This window comes from Ahaetulla prasina, chromosome 5 (genome assembly GCF_028640845.1).
Source record: "Ahaetulla prasina isolate Xishuangbanna chromosome 5, ASM2864084v1, whole genome shotgun sequence".
Classification (NCBI taxonomy): domain Eukaryota; kingdom Metazoa; phylum Chordata; class Lepidosauria; order Squamata; family Colubridae; genus Ahaetulla; species Ahaetulla prasina.
The window spans coordinates 16,599,047-16,620,940 of record NC_080543.1 but is presented as its reverse complement, the minus strand read 5'-3'; the positions used below and the strand labels follow the sequence as shown (position 1 = coordinate 16,620,940).

The following is a 21,894-nucleotide window of genomic DNA, read 5'->3' as shown; positions in this document are numbered from 1 at the left end:
TTGAAAAGACAGGAAATCTCCAAGCCAAAATTTGCATGCAGATCTTGCACTTGTTTTTTGCAGATTTGGTCTCGTTTGTAAACCACATTCCCTGTAGGCTCTGAGCTGGCCCATTGAAGCATATGCCCTCAAAAACTTTATTTTTGAAAGAACAGAGGTCCTGAATGCAAGGGGGGAAAAGATTCTCACCAGAATAACATAACCTTATATTTTAATACAGGGGTCTCCAAGCTTGGCAGCTTTTAAGACTTGTGAACTTTTAACTCCCCAGAATTCGGCTGGGGAATTCTGGAAATTGAAGTCCAAAAGTCTTAAAAGTTGCCAAGTTTGAAGATCCCTGGTTTAACACAAGGTGTTTTTTGCCTTCTTGGAACTTAAATTTGCCTGACTTATATTCAGGTAGCTCCAAATTGTCTCTATCAAAGATAGCTTCATATTGTACTGACAATCACTGTTTATTATTTCCTCCAAGAACAGCAGTTTCAAATGGGCTAATATCAAATGTGAGGATTCCGAAGCACACCTTAAGTTCCACTTAACTGGATTTATTTCTCATGCCTACACACAAGATTCTAGTCAACGAAAGGTCAACACTAAATTGGCGCTAGATAAGAGTTAACAGAATACAAGGGACAGAATACAAGGTCTTGGACAGGGGTGGGCTGCTGGGGGTTCGCAGGGGTTCAGGAGAATCTCTAGCTAAGATTCTGTGCAGTTCAGAGAACCCCCGAATCTCACTCTTGGCTGGCCTCTCCCACCCCACCCCTCCCAGGAGTCCCCAAGCAGCCCGTTTTGGATGCAGGTAAGTGCAGGGCGCACACAGGGGCGAAAAACGGGCCAGCCTCCAGAGGACCTCCGGAGCCTGGGGAGGTCATTTTTGCCCTCCCAGAGGGCAAAAATGCCCCCCTTCCCGCTGTGGTGTAGGAGGCCGACTAAGTCATGCCCACCCAGCAACTGGGCAGAGAACCCCCTGCTAAAAATTTTGAAGCCCACCCCCTGGTCTTGGACATTTGTGTAACAGCCTCGGGCTGCTTTCTCTCTTGACTCTGCCCCCTAATTCTGCTTCTTCTTTTCCTACAACTAAGGTCAACATTTATTGGTGGCAATGGTGATGGTTATAATTTTTCTTTGTGATTGTCGGTGCTTTACATTATTAGCTGAGTGACCATGTAAGTCAGTTAAATAATGGAATATTTTCCACATTGTGGGAAATGGATCAGTGGCAAAATGGATGTCTGAAGCTTTATGGGAGCGTTAAGGTGCCTAGCTACTCTTTAGCTACTCCAAAATGAGAAGAATTTATGGAGTACATTGGAGGTTTACAATGAAACCAGGCTCACCCCCAAAAAACCTCCCGAAACTCAAGAAAAGTTGGCCAGTTTTTCTCCTCTGCGCATCCCTCGTTCCACAAATATAGGTAGTCCTCAACTTACAACATTTCGTTTAGTGACCATTCAAAGTTACCATAGCACTGAAAAAAGTGACTTATGGCTGGTTTTCACACTTACGGCTCCCCATGGTCACGTGATCAAAATTTGGATGCTTGACAACAGACTCACATTTATGACCATTGCTATTTCCCCGGGACGTGTGATCCCCTTTTGCGACCTTCCGACAAAATCAGTGAGGAAACCATATTCACTTAACAACCATGTTGCTAACCGACAAGAAATAAATGCAGCAAGACAAGGAGCAAGGCTATCAACGTTGTTTTCCGACAAAGAGCCCAAACGCTGTTGCTGGTCTTTTAAACCTTATGGGAGGGGCCAATCATCTCTTGGCCCTACTCCAGAGTCGCCCTCTTTGCTTTAGCTGCTCTTGCCTTCTGGCAGCTCTTCTCATGGGTGCATTAGGGACAGGCTCCTCCTGTTTCTCTGCCTCACTATTGTCAGCCTCTGGAGGCTCTGGAGTCCACACATCACTCCCCGATGGCCCTGCCTCCATCTCTGCCTCTGATGCAGAGCCCTCATCCGGGCCTTCCCCAGTCTCCAGGACTGGCCCATGTTCTTCCTTTGCCTCATCTCTGTCCGACTCCGTTGCCAGCTCTGCAGGCTGCTGGCGGACCACAACACTTACAGCAGAAATTTTGGCCTCAATTGTGTCGTAAGTCGAGGACTACCTGTAACCTAAAGACTGCAGAGAAGATTCTGAGATGCCAAATGGAGGCTACAATTAGCCCAGTTGTAGTCCTCGTTCATTAGCAGCAAGTCTTTTGGGTTTTAATTGCAATTTTCTGCCAGCTGTTCGTACAGAAATTCTCTACTCTGTCAAAAGCTGCCTATAGGTCTGAAGACAGTCTTCCTTTCATTTCTGGTTGTTATTCCACACTTCTGGATAGCATATACAAAACAGGTATTTCTTACTTTTTGGAGATAGTTATATCCTTTCCTAAAGGAAAGGGATGCTGATAGTAACACCATTTTTTCCCCCCACCAAATCTTGGAAGTGGGATAATCTCTTTTATGTTATCATCATGCACGTGCACATATACATCCCAAAAGTGATTTTTCAAAAGGCGACTGGATTTCCTTTGTTTTTCCTTGAAGAGGTTTCGCTTCTCATCCAAGGAGCTTCTTCGGTTCTCATTCTCCACCATTCAATCAGAACTGAAGAAGCTTCTAGATTGAGAAGCGAAACCTCTTCAAGAAAAAAACAAAGGAAGTCCAGTTGCCTTTTGAAAAAGCACCTCTGGGACAACCATGACCTGGATGACACACACATACACACTTCTCCAACATCATTTTCTAGCAGAAAAATACTCTTTCAAGCGTCCTGTGAGAAATACCCAGTGTAAACCTACTGTAATGTTTTTCCTTTCTTCCCTCCCTAGTTTCCCACAGCTTTTGAATTCAACGAGTTCTTGCTCATCACCATCCTTGACCATCTCTACAGCTGTCTCTTCGGGACCTTCCTGTGTAACAGTGAGCAGCAGAGAGTGAAAGAGGTAAACCATTACAATTGTTCTTTTTTAAAAAAAAAAAAATAATAATTCTCCCTACTCGCTTATATATACTTTTTTTAAAAAAAACATCTTTTTTATTAAGTTATAAAGTATTAAAGGTAAAGGTTCCCCCTGCACATATGTGCTAGTCGTTCCCGACTCTAGGGGGCAGTGCTCATCTCCGTTTCAAAGCTGAAGAGCCAGCACTATCCAAAGATGTCTCCGTGGTCATGTGGCTGGCATGACTAAACGCCAAAGGCACATGGAGCGCTGTTACCTTCCCACCAAAGTGGTCCCTATTTTTTCTACTTGCTTTCGAACTGCTAGGTTGGCAGAAGCTGGACAAGTAACGGGAACTCACGCCGTTACGCGGCACCAGGGATTCAAACTGCTGAACTGCCGACCTTTCGATCGACAAGTTTAGCGTCTTAGCCACTGAGGCACCGCATCCCTCATATAAAATATTATAAAATACAAAATACATAAGTAAATAAAAGAGCAGTGAGGAGGGAGGGGAAAGAGAAGTGTGGAAAGGTAGGGAAAAGAAGAAGCACTTTTTTTTTTTAATTTACATTTATATCCCGCCCTTCTCCGAAGACTCAGGGCGGCTTACAGTGTGTAAGGCAATAGTCTCATTCTATTTGTATATTTTACAAAGTCAACTTATTGCCCCCCCAACAATCTGGATCCTCATTTTACCTACCTTATAAAGGATGGAAGGCTGAGTCAACCTTGGACCTGGTGGGACTCGAGCCTGCAGTAATTGCAGGCAGCTGTGTTTTAATAACAGGCTTCTTAGAGCCTGAGCCACCCACGGCCCTGACTTCTGATTCTCTTTCTTGCAGTAGAATAAGACATTAGCATCAAATCACAGCTTTTCGTTTTTCCATAATAATATAAACAAGTGATTTCTATAAATATCTATCAATCTAATCTATAAAACCCAAAGTCAGAGAGTTATGTTGTTTTCCACATCAAGCACAAAATTTAGAAGTGGTCTCCATGTGGAAACAAAAGTACTTACCTGTGTTTTTTTGGACTATAAGACGCTCCGGACTATAAGACGCACCTAGCTTTTGGGGAGGAAAACAAGAAAAACAAAATCTGCCTCTGCCTCCTTCCAGCAAACAGCCTGGTCAGCTTCAGCACAGCCTGATTTAGCACGAGCAGCTGATGGTGGCTGGATCTGCCTCCCGGCATACCACCTATCAGCTTTTCGAAGCTGCGGGGATCGCCACTGCCACCTGTTGCCACCTGTTGCCACCTCCATATGCCCCATTTTTGGACTCTGCGCATCCCATTTTCAGTCCCCACTTGCCCCATTTTCAGCCCATTCCAGATGGCGGGGATAGGCAGCGGAGGCAGCGATCCCTGCTGCCTGGAACGGGCTGAAAATGGGGCGCACAGAGGTGGCGATAGGTGGCAGCAGCGATGGGCAGCGATGGCGGCAATGGGTGGTGGTAATCCCCGCAACCTGGAACAGCTGATAGGCGGTATTCCGGGAGGCAGATCCAACCACCAATCAGCTGCTCGTGTTAAATCAGGCTGTGCTGAAGCTGACCAGGCTGTTTGCTGGAAGGAGGCAAATTGCTGGGAGGCAGAGGCCGAAGGGTGGGGGCCGGCAGGTGGGCGAGGCTTCAGCAACATTTGCTGTATATGAGGCACAGACATTTCCACCCACTTTTGGAAGGTGGGTAGTGCGTCTTATACGCCGAAAAATACAGTATGTTCTTCTCTTTAATCAGAGTAGTCAGTTTTGCCATTTCAGCCAACTCCATCAACTTCTGCATCTATTCTTCCTTGGTAGGTATCAAAGCGTCTTTCCATGTTTGCACATGCAATACCCTTGCTGCTGTCGACATGTATAGTAGCAAAGTTCCAAATTTTTTCTCCAGTTCTTTTTCCATTAGTCCCAAAAGGAAAAATTCTGGTTTCATTTCTATCTTCATTTTCAGAATTTTCTGTATTAGGGTAAGAATCATACTCCAATTTTATTTTATTTTTTTGCTTTATCACATGTCCACACCATAGGTCAGGGGTCTCCAACCTTGGTCACTTTAAGACTTGTGGACTTCAACTCCCAGAGTCAGAGACCAAAGCTGGCTGAAGAGCTCTGGGAGTTGAAGTCCACAAGTCTTAAAGGGACCAAGGTTGGAGACCCCTGCCATAGGTGATAAAAAGTTCCCTTCTTTATTTTTTACACTTCCAACATTCATTTGACATGCCTTTATAACAACTTAGATAGCTGATCTGGTGCTAAGTACCAATGATAACTTGTCTTATAAAAATTCTCTTTTAAATGATAATTTAATGTAAATGTTAAACCCTTCGTCCACATCGTTTATGCGTACTTTTGAAACGGAACAACGTCCTTTGCTCCTTACAGGGCATTTCAGAAAAGACAGTATCATTGTGGTCCTACATCAATAGTCAGCTTGAAGACTTCACCAATCCTCTGTATGCCAGCTACACCAACCACGTGCTGTATCCGGTGGCTAGCATGCGTCATTTAGAACTTTGGGTAGGATACTACATCCGATGGAATCCTCGAATGAAACCACAGGTAAACCACAGATTCATGGGGGACGAGAAAGGAGACTTGGGTCAAAATCAGATATTTCTTAGGATTGCCATTACAGTCATGGACTTTCTGTGTTTTGCCATAAAGGCAGTCCTCGACTTACAACAGTTCATTTAGTGACTCTTCCAGGGGTGAAATCTAAAAATTTTCCCTACCGGTTCTGTGGGCGTGGCTTAATTGGTGGGTGTGGCTTGGTGGTCAGGTGACCTGGTGGGCGTGGCTTGGTGGTCAGGTGACTGAATGGGCATGGCCAATAATAATAATAAAAATAATAAAACTTGAGAGCGCACCGGTCTACCTTTTTTAAAAATAGAGGCACCGGTCTACTAATTGCCTTTTTTGGAGAGGCACCAGTCTACCTTCTTTAAAAATAGAGGCACAGGTCTACTAGTTGCCTACAGCACTGATGAACTGTAGTGCGGCCCTTTGAAGCGCCGCAGAAGTCATTTAAGGCCATTTGCAGCTATATGACCACCAAGAGCTTCAGGAACAGAGAAGAGGAACAGCGAGGCGTGGGCGGGGACGGGGGCAGGGATTTTTGCTACCAGTTCTCTGAATTACCCACCCCCATCGCTACCGGATCACGCAAACCAGGAGCATTTCACCCCTGGACCATTCTAAGTTACAACAGCACTGAAAAAAGTGACCTCTGGCTATTTTTCATACGTATGACCTTTGCAGCATCCCCATGGTCATGCGAGTTACGTTCAGAAGCTTGGCAGCTGACTCACATTTATGACGGGGTGCAGCGTCCCGGAAGTCATGTGATCTCCTTTTGCGACCTTCAGGTCAATGGCGAAGTCAGGTTCACTTAACAACCGTGGGACTCGTTTAAAAACTGCAGTGATTCACTTAACAAATGAGGCGAGAAAAGTTGTAGAAAAATGGAGCAAACTCACTTAACACATTTCTTACTCAACAGCATAAATGTCGGGCTCGATTGTGGTCGTACATTGTGGACTATCTCTACTAGAAGATGTTCATTCTATGATGACCACATGGCAACAAGGATTTTTTTTTAAAAAAAAATCTATTTGTATCCTGCCTTTATTAATTTTACAAATAATTCCAGGTGGTGAACATATTCAACACACTTTCCTCCTCCTATTTTCCCTCACAACAACAACAACCCTCTGAAGTGAATTGGGCTGAGAGAGAGAGAGAGAGAGAGATTGGCCCAAAATCACCTACCTGACTTTCATGGCTAAGGCAGGACTTGAATTCACAAACTCCTAGTTCCTAGCCTGGTGCCTTCCCCTCACATTGTCCTTTGACTCATCCAAAATCCACCTTATTTCAAATTATATGTGTATTACTCCAGGGAGTTGGCTCTGTAGTTGGGCCTAACACAGGTTGTCCTTGATTTATGATAATTGAGCCTAAAATTTATGTTGTTAAGCAAGACAGTTGTTAAGTGAATTTTGGCCCAATTTACAACCTTTCTTGCCACAGTTAAGTGAATCACTAGAGTTGTTAAGTTAGTAATGCAGTTGTTAAGTGAATTTGGCCTCCCCACTTACTTCTGGCTTGTCAGAAGGTGCTGTGTCTTGCCCGCTCTCACCGCAGCCGGGGTCTGCTTATCTGCTTCCGAACGCTGAAGAATGTCCTCCCGGCCCCAGCCCTGGCTCCATGCCCAGACAGGCTGAGGAGGCCGCATCTCCCGGCCCCAGCCCTGGCTCCATGCCCAAGCAGGCTGCAGAGGAGGGAGCACCCCTCGGCCCCAGCCCTGGCTCCATGCCCAGGCAAACGGAGCAGCTAGACCCCTCCCCCTCCTCCACAGCATGTGAGCCTGAGGAAAGTTTATTTCCAACAGCTGCTGATTGGAGTGACCCTCGCATCAGAAGACTGGATAGGCGGAGGCAACAGAAGGAAGGGAGGGGCAGGCCTTAATGAGTGCTGAGTCATGGAGCCACACCCCATGGCGTATATAAAGGATCTGCTTTCTGGCAATCTCTGAGTCAGGCAAAGTCGAACTTATCTTGCTGAAGTCACTTTCTGGTCTCCTGCCTGCTCTGAGGACTTTGCTAGGACTTTGGGCAGAGCTGCAGAGGCAAGCCTGATTCGGATTTCCCTGACCGGCCGTCAGCGGAGGAGTGGGACACGACAGAAGGTTACAAAGATGATAATGTGACTCTGGGACACTACAACCGTCATAAATATGAGCCAGTTGTCAAGTATCTGAATTTTGATCATGTAAGCATGGAGGTGCTGCAATGGTCGTAAGCGTGAAAAACAGTCATAAGTCTGTGCCATTGTAACTTCAGTCACTAAACAAATGGTTGTAAGTTGAGGACTACCTGTATAGCCTTTCCGGAAGAGAATTTGGGTATTTTGAACAGGTTCTGTTGAGGAGCCGTGGTGGTTCAGTGGTTAGAATGAAATATTACAGGCTATTTCACTGCCAGGAGTTCGATCCTGAATGACTCAAGTTTGACTCAGCCTTCCATCCTTCCGAGGTCAGTAAAATGAGGACCTAGATTGTTAGGGGCAATAGACTGACTCTATAAACCAGGGGTCTCCAACCTTGGCAACTTTAAGACTTGTGGACTTCAACTCCCAGAATTCCACAGCCAGCAAAGCTGGCTGTGGAATTCTGGAAGTTGAAGTCCACAAGTCTTAAAGTTGCTAAGGTTGGAGACCCCTGCTATAAACCACTTAGAGAGGGCTGTAAAGCACTGGGAAGTGGTATATAAGTCTAAGTGCTAGTGCTATTCTGGAACTCTTGCTAGGTCATGAAAAATGTCTTCTAGGTTTTTATAATCTTCTGTCTCAAGACATGCCAAAGATACTGTTTTTTCAAGAGGCAGGCGGACTTTCTGATTTTTTTTTTTTCTTTGAAGATGTTTAGCTTCTCATCCAGGAAGGTTCGTCAGCTCTGAAGAAGCTTCTTGGCTGAGAAGCGAAATGTTGTTCCGACCTAGTCTTCCCCAGCAGCACAAAGCCGAGTCCTCATCCCAATAAACCCCCTTTTATTTAATTTACAGTGAATTCCTCTCCAGCAAAGTCTTTCCTCTCCCACAGTCTTTCAAGATAGTTCACAATTACTGACCTTTATCAGGCTTGGAGAGTGGCCACGCCGATATCTTTCAGACTCCGCAATACTTGGCAAGAATGCAGGAATGAACTAATTGTCTCCTGCAAACACCCCTCCCTTTTCGCTCCTCTTTTATTCCCTCTGGGAGGGGCCCTTCATCGTCCACCTGTGGCCTTACTCCCAAGTCAACCCTTGTTCCTTAGCCGTTTCCTTCATCTGACAACTCTGCCCATGCATACACTGGGAACAGGCTCCAGCTGTTTGTCTGCCTCAATGATGTCTCCCTCCGAAGGCAGCTGATACCTGTCAGATGGCCCTGGCCCCATCTCTGCCTCCGGCGCAGAGCGCTCGTCAGAACCTTCCCCAGACTCCAAGACTGGCCCATGTTCCTCCCCAACCTCCTCATTGTCCGAATCTGCTGCCAGCTCTGCTGGCCGCTGACGGGCCACAACAAACATTTTCAAAGAAAAACCAAAAAGTGGAGATGACTTGGATGACTGAGAATCTCCATAGACATTCTTTCTCGAGAGAGTGAGCAAGGTATGTTTTTTTGTTTTGTTTTGTTTTTTGCCATTAGGAACCGGTACACAACCGCTACAAAGAACTCCTGGCAAAACGAGCAGAACTTCAGAAAAAAGTGGAAGAGCTCCAGCGAGAAATCACCAACCGCTCTACTTCCTCCTCGGAGCGGGCCGGTTCCCCTGCGCAGTGTGTTACGCCCGTCCAGACGATTGTATGACATCACGCGCCCCCATCTTCCAAAACCTGACGCTCTTCCCCAACTTCTTGATGCATCCCCTGGCTGGCCTTGAGGGGAGCTGTAACCCAACATGGCGGGAAAGCAACAGATTGAGGAGAAGCTGGAGGAGGACTCTTTGTTGGTAGCCCCTTTTTCTAAGAAAGAAGCTTTCTTGAGTCTAGACACTGTATTTATTATGGTCTACTTCTCCAGGGTATTTTATTACAGTTGTAACACTACGAGAGGTGGAATTTTTTTGTTGTTTTTTTAAAGACCTCTTATATAATTGAGGAAACTAGCTGCATGGCATCTCAAGACCCAACTATAGGACGTTTATTAATGAGTTCAAAATCTTTAGCACTGACTTTCGTGGTGGAGAGATGCACTTATTATACAGGGTCATACTTATTTCAAACCTCAGCCGCCTGAATACAAAGACCCTCACAGGGACTTCTGATGTATACGGTGGGCTTTGCTAATTTTACCTTGCCCACTTACTTCACTGCTCCACAAAATGCAAAGGAATTTGCAAGTGGAATGCAAGTCATCGTAATGAGTTGCATGCTAGGAAAGAAGAATATTCATTGCAATCGTGCGTATGAAAATTATGCATTCTTGGCTTCCGATGCTTATCAGCGGTAGACTTATTTTGTGGTGCCTCATTCTTACAGAAATACGACCCCTGAAAGGGAAAGAAAAGCAAGAATTCAAAACTTCTGAGGTTAATTGCTTTACACAGGGATGAGGAAACAGATGCATCGTCCACATGTTTCTAGTGGCGTTTATGTAAAGAGGAAATGAGGCCCTCCAGATGTGACAACTCTCAATAGATTCAATAGCTGGAGGGTGTTCAGTTGAGGAAAGGCCATTGCTGAAGATGGTGGAGATTGAAGCCAGACATCTAGCCAACACCTAGCTTGGGGAAAGGTAACTTAGAAGCATCTGTGGGAGTAGGCCAAATGTCATTTACTGACCCTGTAATCCCTTGTGGGATGGAGTAACTGAATGAAGCTGAGTGTTTATTGGCTGGATGCGCTTCCTGGCACCAGTGCGGAGTTTTTTTCAGCAGATATATTCTCAGTCTGCCCAGAGAGAGAAATACCTGCCTCTACCTAGTATTGAACTCGATTGTGAGGCGAGCGCTCCACCTCTAGGCCACTACGCCACTTATAGGCCAAATGTATCCATCTATGCTATCATCTATCTATCATCTATTCTATCGGCAGCTCAGCGGTTCAAATCCCTAGTGCTGCCGTGTAACGGGGTGAGCTCCCGTGACTTGTCCCGGCTTCTGCCAACCTAGCAGTTTCGAAAGCACGTAAAAAATGCAAGTAGAAAAAATAGGGACCACCTTTGGTGGGAAGGTAACAGCGTTCCGTGCGCCTTTGGCGTTGAGTCATGCCGGCCACATGACCACGGAGACGTCTTCAGATAGCGCTGGCTGTTCGGCTTTGAAATGGAGATGAACACCGCCCCCTAGAGTCGGCAACGACTAGCACGTATGTGCGAGAGGAACCTTTACTTTTACCTTTATTCTATCTCTGGGTGCTGTGATTGGTGGATCAGGCAATTAAAACCATACAGCATGGTCAACAAATGAGAGTTTTGTTTATGCAGGGCTGTCAAAAAGGATCCAAATATAAATGAAATCATGAGGTGTGATTTAGGATCCAATCTGGGTTAGAAGTTCTACCAATCTGATAGAAGTTCTACAGATTCTGCTAGAGAGCAGGTCCCTGAGGATAGGTTCCAATATGAGTTTGAAAGCTCGGAAGACTAATCCTCTGGTCCCGGTGACTGACCCAGATTGGATCCTGCAACATTATCCTGGGACAGGTATACAGGTAGTCCTCGACTTACAACAGTTTGTTTAGTGACCGTTCAAAGTTACAACAGCAACTGAAAAAAGTGACTTATGACCATTTTTCACACTTTCATGACTGTTGCCGCATGGTGACATGATTTACATTCGGATGCTTGACAACCGACTCACATTTATGATGGTTGCCGTGTCCCGGGGTCACGTGATCCCCCCTTTGCGACCTTCTGACAAGCAAAGTCAACAGGGAAACCAGATTCACTCAACAACCATGTCACTAACTTCATAACTGCAACGATTCGCTGAACAAAAAGTGGCACGGAAAGTCGTAAAATGGGGGAAACCTTGCTCAAATTTCTCACTTAGCGACATAAATTTTGGGCTCAACTGTGGTCGTAAGTCGAGGACCATCTGTATTTGCCTTCATTTGTATATGCTTTAGCATATGGTATGAACACACCAATAGATTGAAGATTCAAATGCTTTGCATTTACAATCTTTGTTCCCTGGCATCTCAAGGCAAGTCTCAATTAAATCTTTACGACCACTGCTGGATGGATGAACCAGTACCATATTCTCTGGTAAAGGCAGTTCCTCCTATATCCCTATATAGGTAGTCCTCGACTTACGATCGCAATTAGGACCAGCATTTCCATTGCTAAAGTAAGATTTGTGCCCAATTTTATGACGGTTTTTTTTGCCACCGTTATTAAGTGAATAATAGCGTTCAGCAGATATGGCTTCCTCCATTGAAACCAATCAAGGAGAGAAGCAACCTGGAATTAAGGAGAAATTTCCTAACAGTGAGCACAATTAACCAGTGGGACAGACCTTGTGAGTGCTCCATCTGTTGTGTCTCGCTCGCTTTCCCCGCAGCCGGGCCCCTTATCTCCTGCCGAACGCTGAGGAATATCCTGGCATGCCTCCAGGCCCCAGCCCTGGCACCATGCCCAGACAGGCCGAGCAAGACGAAGGGCCTGACATGCCTCCAGCCCCCAGCCCTGGCTCCATGCCCAGGCAAACGGAGCAACTAGACCCCTCCCCCTCCCCCACAGCATGTGAGCCTGAGGAATGTGAATTGCCAACAGCTGGAGCCTGGAGAGATCCTCGCTTCCAGAGAATTGATAGGCGGCGTCAGCAAAAGGAAGGGAGGGGCAGGCTTGGATAAGTGCTGAGTCATGGAGCCACACCCCATGGCCTATATAAAGGATCTGCTTTCTGGCATTCTCTGAGTCAGGCAAAGTCTACCTTGGATTGCTGAAGTCACTTTCTGGTCTCCTGCCTGCCTTGAGAACTCTGATAGGACTTTGGCAGAGCTGCAGAGGCACGCTTGATACGGACTTCCCCGACCTGGCCATCAGCGGAGGAATGGGACACAACACCATCATTGGAGGTTTTTAAGAAGAGACTGGACAGTTGCTTGTCTGAAACGGTATAGGATCTCCTGCTTGAGCAGGGGGCTGGAATAGAAGACCTCCAAGGTCCCTTCCAGCTCTATTCTGATTCAAAGCCAGCAAAATGGTGACTGCAATGGTTGTAAATGCGTGGCTGGTTTCCAAGTGCCTGAATTCTGATCAGGTGACTGGGGAATGCTGCAATGCTCATAAATGTGAAGACTGGATTTACTTTTCTCAGTGCTGTTGCAACTCTGAATGGTCGCTAAACAAATGGTTGTAAGTTTAGGACTACCTATAGTAGGCTAATTTTCGCAGATGATGGAGAGATACGTTACAGCAGCCTCCTCTAGATGGGTTGAAATGCAACGCCCAGAATTCTCAAGTAGGATGCTCAAAGGGAATTATAATCCTAATACATATGATGGGTGCCATGCAAGGCTAATTTATACCATCCTTGCCTCTGACTTCCTTAAATTCTATTCCTGCAACCTAACTTTGTTTTGGGGTTTTTTTTTGGCTAAAATAAAGTATGTAGTATCTGTACCAGTGGTGAAATGTAAAATTTGTTACTACCGGTTCTGTGGGCATGGCTTGGTGATGGTGGGGAAATGTTACTGGGTGGGCGTGGCCAACTGGATTTTTTTTTAATTTTATTTTTAAAAGCATTTTTTCTACAACCTATTTGGCCGAAGAGGTTGTAGAAAAAATGCTTTTAAAAGGCTCTGATGATCCCATCCCTCCCTGATGATAGTAAAAAAAAAAACACCTCTTGATAATCGCACAGCTCAGCTGGGAATTGGGGGAGCAGGGATTTTTGCTACCCATTCTCCGAACCACCCGCTGCCATTACTACCGGATTGGGCGATCCGGTCCGAACCAGGAGTATTTCTCCCCTGATCTGTACTACAATTCTCAGCAGTCTCATCCATCATTGCCAACAGCCAGGATTTAATAGGCCTGTAGCTGGAGCATCTTGTATATTTTCCAACTACTTTGTAAAGCTTTCTGTATATTAAACTGGACTTTTAACAGCAGCTCCTTTGAGACGTGGCAACTAGCAGGCAATTACAAGGATGTGCCAAACTTACAAAGTACAATATAACTTTCCTCCTTTTTGTCAAAGTGCAATAGTTCTTTTTGTGTGTTTTTATGTGTGAAGTCATGAGGTGGGGCAGGATTGAGCTGTTTCTTCTGGTGGACATGGAAGAGAATGGGATGATAACAGCAGACTGTTGTGGGTCTTTAGGCTTCAGAGGGGCTACACTGCTTCTATAAGGACAAATATATCTACTATCCCAAGAAATTAGAACAATTAATCAGTGGAACAACTTGTCTGCAGAAGTTGTAAATGCTCCAACACTGGAAATTTTTAAGAAAATGTTGGATAGCCATTTGTCTGAAATGGTGTAGGGTTTCCTGCCTGGGCAGGGGGTTGGACTAGAAGACCTCCAAGGTCCCTTCCAACTCTGATATTATTATTATTATTATTATTATTATTATTATTATTATTATTATTATTATTATTATTATTATTAAATTCAATCAGAATCCTCACAAGGGTATCCGATGGCATACAATCTATTCCAGCATTTCCACCAAGGTAGAGCCAAGCCTTCTCTACAAAGCCTTAACTGTGTTAATGTGGGGATAGCTTTCCTTTATTTGTCTTAAACATGATTATTTGTCATGCATTGCCTTGAGGAAAGAGTTATGAACCAAAGAGTAAAATGTCACCTTATTTGATGGCATACACTTCCCCCCACCAAAGACTGGGGAAGGGTGGAAGAAACTGTCCCATAACAACATTTGACAAATGTGTTCTGATGCCATTTTAAACCATTTTATCCTACAGTATATTGCAAAAAAAAATTCCCAGTTCTAACCCTGGTCACTTATACTTCTAATATGTAGCCCCGAGCAGAGTCAGGAGAGCAACCCAAAAGTCACCGTCCATCCTTCAGTTGGCCAGTTTTCAATCGTGACCCTTTAATATTTTGCTTCGAGCTCAAGCAAAGGATGATTCTAGTTCCTTCTGTTTGGTCTCTATTTGCAAAAGAAACGGAGAGATTAGACTGGAGTGAGCAGGCGTGTTCCTTTCTCTGCTTCAGCAGGAGATGGAAATAGGCTGCGCCCACCAACTACTTCGCCAGGTGTCCCTTCTCATTTCAGCCAGCAATGGGCCATCTGTCAGCAAGGCAAAATGTCAACTAATGATGCTACCTGCTTTGTGCGTGGATTACACAGATCAGTTCCTGGAGTCCAGCAGGTCATAGAAAGCGGGAGATCAAAGAGCCAACTGGTTTTCGCAACTCATTTATTCTATTTGCCTTTATTGCAGTCCAATCAAACCTCAAAAAAGCTCAGGCCATTTTGAGTTACTACTACAGTCCAATCTTTGGAAAGCCTTTACATTATTAATATAATAAATAATATTGTTGCATGTACATTAAAATTGCCTAGTACCAGAACCATCACCCGATATTCTAGTCTAGAGAATATTAGTTTTTAAAAAGCTGCCTGCCAGTATTAAAACAGCATGATCGAAGGCACCGTTTATTTTTTTGGGGGGGGGGATACATGTATTAATCTGCTTTTCAGCAGAACAGTAGAAATGAGATAAAATTAACCTGGCAATTCAGTTTCACCCTGAAACCACATCACTTCAATTCCATGGTTAAAATGGATATAGAATTTGGTTTTTTTAAAACTGGTGTTTAATTGAATGCCAAAGAAAATCTTCCCATGTCTGTGCATAATTTCCGTATTTCAAAACGGGAGCACCTTGCTCAAACATCGAGACATGAGTGGCCATACAGAGTTCTCCGTGCTGAGAAGAAAAAGCGGTTTCTTTTTAAGGAAAAAGCCGCTTACGAGACCTTGAAAAGAGTCAAAAGTGACACAGGGCTTCGTACCACTGCTCCATTCAAAGGCAACATGTGATTATGAAGTAAAGTCAAAACACTGCAAAAAAAATAATAATTCTTATGCTTTTTCCCAGTTGACTTTCAATGCTCCAAATGAAATGTTTAAAAAAACAAACAACGCCACTCCTAGAAGGAAGTCATCCCAAGCGATGAGGTTACAATGGTCAGAAGCAGAACTGTAGGGCAAGGATTACATTTCATAGCAAAGTATCCCATCGGTGGCGGTGCCAATGTGGGGCTTTAGCAATGAAATAATAAGAGGCCGGCCTATCTTTTCTCCCTTTCTACCCATCCCCAGCTCCCCTCCACGATGGTAACACGATCAGGCATACAGGTAGAATAGGAGAAGCCTTTGTTTAGAAGGTGCCGCTATGTATCGTCTTTCATCCAGCTGGTTGGGCCGCAGCCAGAATGACAAAAGGTGCAAACCCCTCAAAAACACACACACACACAAAAACACACATACACACGAGGGAAGACAAATCAGCAGTCCCAACTGATGTCATCTTTCTGGAAGGAGGACTGTATACTTTGCATGTCTCTCAGCAGCTGGAGGCTCTTCTTACTCTGCCCGCCAGGCTTTCTCTTCATGCCAGCCTCTTTCACCTTCTTCTCTTCGTCCACTTTACAGCAATCCCGAGCGCCGTGCTGCTTGGTCTTGCTGACCTTGAGCTTCTCCAGCTACACGCAAGCACGACCCACATAAAAAAAGAAATAAGAATCGGGGCATTTTAAAACGGACTTTGTATTCACTTCCACTCATTCCAAAAAGCGCCACACTCCGGTAATTTCTTTAATCTATTTTAGATGTCTGTTCTTGTTCACTCGCGCGCTCATTGTTACAAATGGTCTTTGTCTCTTTCTATTTTCAGCCACTCACAGATCACTTAATTTTTTCCCCCCTCGCTCCTCACAAGCTGGATGCCAGAGGAACATTCTATAATGTTCAGAACTTTAATTAATGTTCTATAACCGTGATGGCAAACCTATGGCACGTGTGCCGCAGGTGGCATGCGGGGCCCTCTCTGTGGGCACGCGGAATCGTCGCCCAGCTCAGCTCCACCACGCATACACACGTGCCTCCCGCCAGCCGATTTTCGAGTCTCTGACACGGGGCGCATGTGGGAGAGCGCAAGCAAATGCGTAGGGTTCGTGTGCATGTGTGGAGACATCACACGCGTATGCATGGGGGGAGCACAGAAGGTTAAGCGTACATGTGCGGGGCGCGCGAGGGGGCATTGCATTATGTGAGTGGGCACGCGGGCAGGCAACCCCTCTGCACTCCCACCGCTTTCAGCACGCGACGACAAATAGGTTAGCCATCACTGTTCTATAACGTTCAGATCTTTCATTATATTTAAAGGCATGTGAGTCTAAACAAGAAACCACCATATATTCTACACAATCTTTTGGGCACGCTACCATTTTTCAGAGGCAAGCCTACTTCCTCCAATTGTAATTTTGCTTGGTGTGAACCTTCTAATGAATGCAGCACACTATCTCCTTGTTTAAAACATGATACAATTCTTACATGAACTCAGTGTTTTGATTGTTCTTAAGTTGATGGCTATTGATCCAACATCTCAGAAGCTGCTTTGCCTAGCAATTAATCTTGCAATTAAATCCATAGCTTTTCTCTTCTCCCAAGGTAGCCCTCAACTTACAATCATAATTGAGCCTGGAATTAGGGTCGTAAAGTCATGCTGGTCATTAACTAGGTCAACCAGATGAGCTCGCCCGATTGTATAACCTTTTTTGTCATGGTCATTAAGGGAGTCGCTGTGGTTGTTAAGTCAACACGACAGACATTAAGCATTTTCCACAGTGGGTGCTTTTTTTTGCTGGAAACTAGAAGTAAAAACTGGTTTCTGGCAAAAATAATAATAATCGCAAATTGTGGTCATGTGACTGTGTAACGTTGCGAACAGTCCTCAATGCAGGCCAGAACGTGACCACCGGAGGGCCCAGTCGTCAGAATTTTGACTGGATAGTAAGCAGCCCTAGGGAGGTCTGTCGTAAGTTCAAACGGTTGTCAACCGTGAAGTGAACCCAGCTGAGGCCATCTTGAAGGCTTCAGGGTTGCCACACAATAGTGGAAGCGGGGAAATAAGCTAGATGAAGTTTTGTAGCCAAAACAAGAAAGTTTTCCTGTGGGAACCAAGGACATTCCGACAGGTGGCTGGCCAGAGGAGGAGTGAAGTAACCAGGCAACCAGCCAGCACCTTGATTGGACAGCGTGGCCAGTGACTTGGGGGGAAGGGGAAATGTTTACTTTTTAATTAGATGAAAGCTACGGGAATTTCAGAGTTGGCTTTCACCAGTTGTGCCAATATGATGTATCCAATAAATTGTCCTTTGAGGAATTTGCCTGCCTCGGAGTTCTGTTTTCTATGGGTGCATCGCTTGGAATGCTGACAACAGTTGCTAAGTGATCTGTCGTAAGTCGACATCTACCTGTACTGCTGTATCCCCTTAATTTTTATAATGTCCGTAGCCATGCCAAAAAGGAGCAGAAATATAGTTTAAAAATATGTGTAGCTGCAAGGCTATCTACGTGGACAGTAAAAGATAGCGCTGGCAGAAAGAATCAACAGCTTCTCCTCTGCTTGAGAAAAAAGGGAGATGGAGGGAAACTAATCCGGCAGCTTTAAAATTGCTCTTGTAACAATATTTCCCAATGCCGACCAATCGGAGCTTCCTGAATCTTCAAAACCCATGATAAAAGTAGGTTTAACGTGACAAAAAGGAAAAAAAAAACCGGAAGAAACAAGGTCAAGCTAAGGAATGGATCATATGGTTCATGAGCAAATCAAACATCGTAAGTCTGCAAGAAATGGAAATGGAGGCTAGTCTCTGGTTTAAGGGGAAATATTCAAGGCTCCACCTTCAAGGTATCGTTAGCAATCTCAGATTGGTGGAGAGGGGGGCAAATTTACATACAGTAGTGGCCAAAATTGTGGAAACCTTTTGGAAAAGGTGTATTTTTGAGGTTTGATGGCTAATAACACCACTTTTTTTTGGAGTTTCAAGATAATCATATTCCACTTCCATTGGGTTCCACTTAATCCAATGGAAGATCTATGGAGCCGACTAAAGAAACTTGTTAGTCAGAAGCAACCCAGCAATAAAACCCAGTTAATAGAAGAAATCCTTCAATCTTGGCTTCACATGATAACAGCTACAGAACTAAAAGACTTGGTTCATTCCATGGGAAGATGTTGTAAGGCCGTAATTCATGCTAAAGGTTACCCAACTAAGTATTAACTGACAGGGTGATAATTTCTGTATATCTCATTTTTTTCTATGCGTTTCACTTTTCTTCTTTATACTGCAACTGCTATTCTAATAGCAAATCCTTCGTAATAGTTATTTCATTCTTTGATTATCTTTCCACTGATATATAATTTTATGGTACTACTTCAAAAAAAAAAAAGTGGTGTTATTAGCTAGTTTTAGAAAATACACTTTCCCCAAAAGGTTTCCACAACTTTGGCCACTACTCTACAGTACTGACTGGAGAAGCAGATTAAATTAAAACCTATCGTGTATTTGGCTTCTGGTTCCCAGAAATGTTTCTGTCTTTGCAGACAAGCTGCTGAAGACAACAGAACAGCTTTTTTGAACAGTGTCCCCCAACTGTTCAGAATAGCCTCCATCATCTTCCAGTCCAATACATCTAAAAGATGCCAGAGAGGAAGTCCAGAAAAAAAACAACTGTGGACCAGTTGTCCTTCCATGTTTGTTCTCGTGTCTCTAGCAGTGGCCACAGAATGATCACCTATGGCTTCATGCGTGCAACTAAGCCCTGATGGAGTCTTCAGTTTCAGCCATTCCTATCACAGGCAGGCCCTGTGCGTCGATGTATACCCAAGATTCGGGATTCAAGAAGGTTGCATAGCCTTCCATTCTTTGGATTGTACCAAAGCTAGAAAGTGCTGTACAGCAAATAATGGCCTTTGATTTACAGAGACATAATACTAGGAGCTTCCCTTGCTTTCAGAAGAGGAACCTACGATAGGTAAAGTTTATGAGCCAGCCAAGGAGCTTCTTCAGTTCTCATTCTCCACCATTCAGTCAGAATTGAAGAAGAAACTTCTTGGATGAGAAGCAAAACGTCTTCAAAGAAAAACCAGAAAGTCCAGTTGCCTCTGGAAAAAAAGCACCTTTGGGACAACCATGACCTGGATGACTGAGAATCTCCATAGACTCCATAGTATCAGTGCTTCTCAACTTTAGCAAGTGTAAGACGTGTGGACTTCAACTTCCAGAATTCCCCAGAGAGCATGGCTGACTAGGGACTTCTGGGAGTTGAAGTCCACATGTCTTAAAAGTTGCCATGGTTGAGAAACACTGACCAAGATCATCTTATTGCTGCAAAATAGTCTTATGACAGAGACCGTTAATGTAGTATATTTTAACATGCTATCTTAAACGTTACTTATGTCTCATTTCTTTGGACAGACTGTAATGATGATGTCACTTTTAAAGCTGCAAATTCTGCCTCAGAGTTTATGACAACATAAATAGTGAAACCAGGCAATTATTATTCAACTTGACTGGATGGAATAATAAATAACAATGTCACTTGGCAACTCTTATCTAAATTTTTATATCATTTTATACTATATTTTAAGTTTTCTTTTACGCCTTTACAACGGCAGTTTTCTAGTGCAATATTTATCCTTCTAGCACTTTCATTTTATTTTATTTTTTAATTTCTATTTCATTTTACCTTATTTTTTTTCCTAACTTAATTAGAACTTGTTACAGAAGTCCCACTGAGTTCGGCAATTCACAGTACGTTATATAACTGTATACTTCTCTGGCTAGTATTTATTTGTAATAAAGATATTCTGTGTAATGATTTCATTGTTGTTGTCTGTGGGTGGGTGGGGAGGGTGCTTTCAAATAAGACTTGACTCCTGGCAACTGCCTGGATTAATCCCTGCAGTTCTCTTGGCAAAATTTAGGAAGTCGTTTATCATTGCTTCCTTCTTCTTAAGGTTGAGAGAGATGGACAGGCCCAAGGTGACCCAGCTGGCTTCAGGCCTAAGGCAGGACTAGAACTCACAGTCGCCTGGTGACTGACCCAAGGTGATTCAGCTGGCTTTATGCTTAAGGCAGGACTAGAACTCACAGTCGCCTGGTGACTGACCCAAGGTGATTCAGCTGGCTTTATGCTTAAGGCAGGACTAGAACTGACAGTCGCCTGGTGACTGGCCCAAGGTGATTCAGCTGGCTTTATGCTTAAGGCAGGACTAGAACTCACAGTCGCCTGGTGACTGGCCCAAGGTGATTCAGCTGGCTTTATGCCTAAGGCGGGACTAGAACTCACAGTCGCCTGGTGACTGGCCCAAGGTGACCCAACTGGCTTCATGCCTAAGGCGGGACTACAACTCACAGTCGCCTAGTGATTGGTCCAAGGTCACCCAGCTGGCTTCATGCTTAAGGCAGGACTAGAACTCACAAGTCTTCCAGTTTCTAGCCTAATCCCTATAGCAAGCTGACTCTCCAATGATTTCACAGGGGACTGAAGGCAGTCATCGGGGTGACTCACCCGTGCCCGATGCCTTTGGATTTTATTGATTTGTTCAGCCTTGGCTTCCATCCTCTTCACAAGCACTTCCAAATCCTTCTCCAAGTCTCTCCTTAAAGCAATCGTTGAAGCTTCATGGATGAGTTTTGCTAAGTGCTGGTGTTGGCTTGTATGCAAAACAAAGAAACCAATAAAAACAAGGTAAAAAAAAAAACGTAGCTGATAATGAATTTCTTTAATACGTATATTTCAGACCCACTTTGCTAATAGAAACAATACATTTTTTCCCCCACACAGCAATCCTACTATTGTCTCGGAACGCTTCAATGTCAAGAGAGTCCAGCATTTTGTAAGAGATTAGCAAATAAGGAATAGGATTTACTGCTTCTTTTCCCAACTAATTCAACATCACCCTGTACAGTATTTCCCAATGCTAAAACCTCCAAGAAAAGTCTCCGGAGGCTGGTGTAAAGGGAAATATGGCCTGGGTTTCTTCTTCCAGAACTAATTAAACAATGTAAGCCACCCTGAGTCTTCGGAGAAGGGCGGGATATAAATTCAAATTAAAAAAAACAAAAACTAATGTACCTACTTTGATTTTAAAACAAGGAAACAGAACAATCCCTGAGAAGCTGTGCCAATTCCAGTAATCTCATGACATCATCAACCACATCCCTTGCAGCCACCAGGCAGAATGCAAGGACAAAGCTACAAGCCAAAAAAAAAAAAAAAAAGACCTTGGCCATCCAAGATTATTTTAAACCACTGGAATTAAATCAGATAAAGCTTGTAACATTGTTCAAAGCAGAGGTTTAACCATACGCAGCTATCAAATATTATAGCTAGGAGAAAATCCCTTTGAATTCAAAGATTCCTATGTTGACTGAATTCAAAAGTTTACAGAGTCAGGTTAGACAATCTCC

General features: G+C 44.2%; 2 protein-coding genes across 8 annotated transcripts in view; one reads left to right on the top strand and one right to left on the bottom strand.

Moving 5' to 3' along the window:
* Positions 1-20,983, top strand: part of MTMR2 (myotubularin related protein 2) — a 65,427-nt gene extending 44,444 nt beyond the window's left edge. For 3 of the 4 annotated variants that reach the window (XM_058184678.1, XM_058184677.1, XM_058184676.1), the window contains 3 exons: positions 2,831-2,944; positions 5,328-5,504; positions 9,134-13,633. In XM_058184678.1, coding sequence (XP_058040661.1) covers positions 2,831-2,944; positions 5,328-5,504; positions 9,134-9,295 — 453 coding nt within the window. In that variant the 3' untranslated portion in view covers positions 9,296-13,633. Of the gene's footprint in view, positions 1-2,830; positions 2,945-5,327; positions 5,505-9,133; positions 13,634-19,022 lie in introns of those variants that run through there. The other variant, XR_009155290.1, reaches the window with a different exon arrangement.
* The window catches only part of CEP57 (centrosomal protein 57), a 31,871-nt gene continuing 24,797 nt past the window's right edge, over positions 14,821-21,894 (bottom strand). For 2 of the 4 annotated variants that reach the window (XM_058184679.1, XM_058184680.1), the window contains exons 10-11: positions 20,993-21,137; positions 14,821-16,116 (exon numbers count right to left, since the gene is read on the bottom strand). In XM_058184679.1, the coding sequence (XP_058040662.1) occupies positions 15,919-16,116; positions 20,993-21,137 (343 nt within the window). In that variant the 3' untranslated portion in view covers positions 14,821-15,918. Of the gene's footprint in view, positions 16,117-20,992; positions 21,138-21,171; positions 21,680-21,894 lie in introns of those variants that run through there. The other 2 variants (XR_009155291.1, XM_058184682.1) reach the window with 2 other exon arrangements.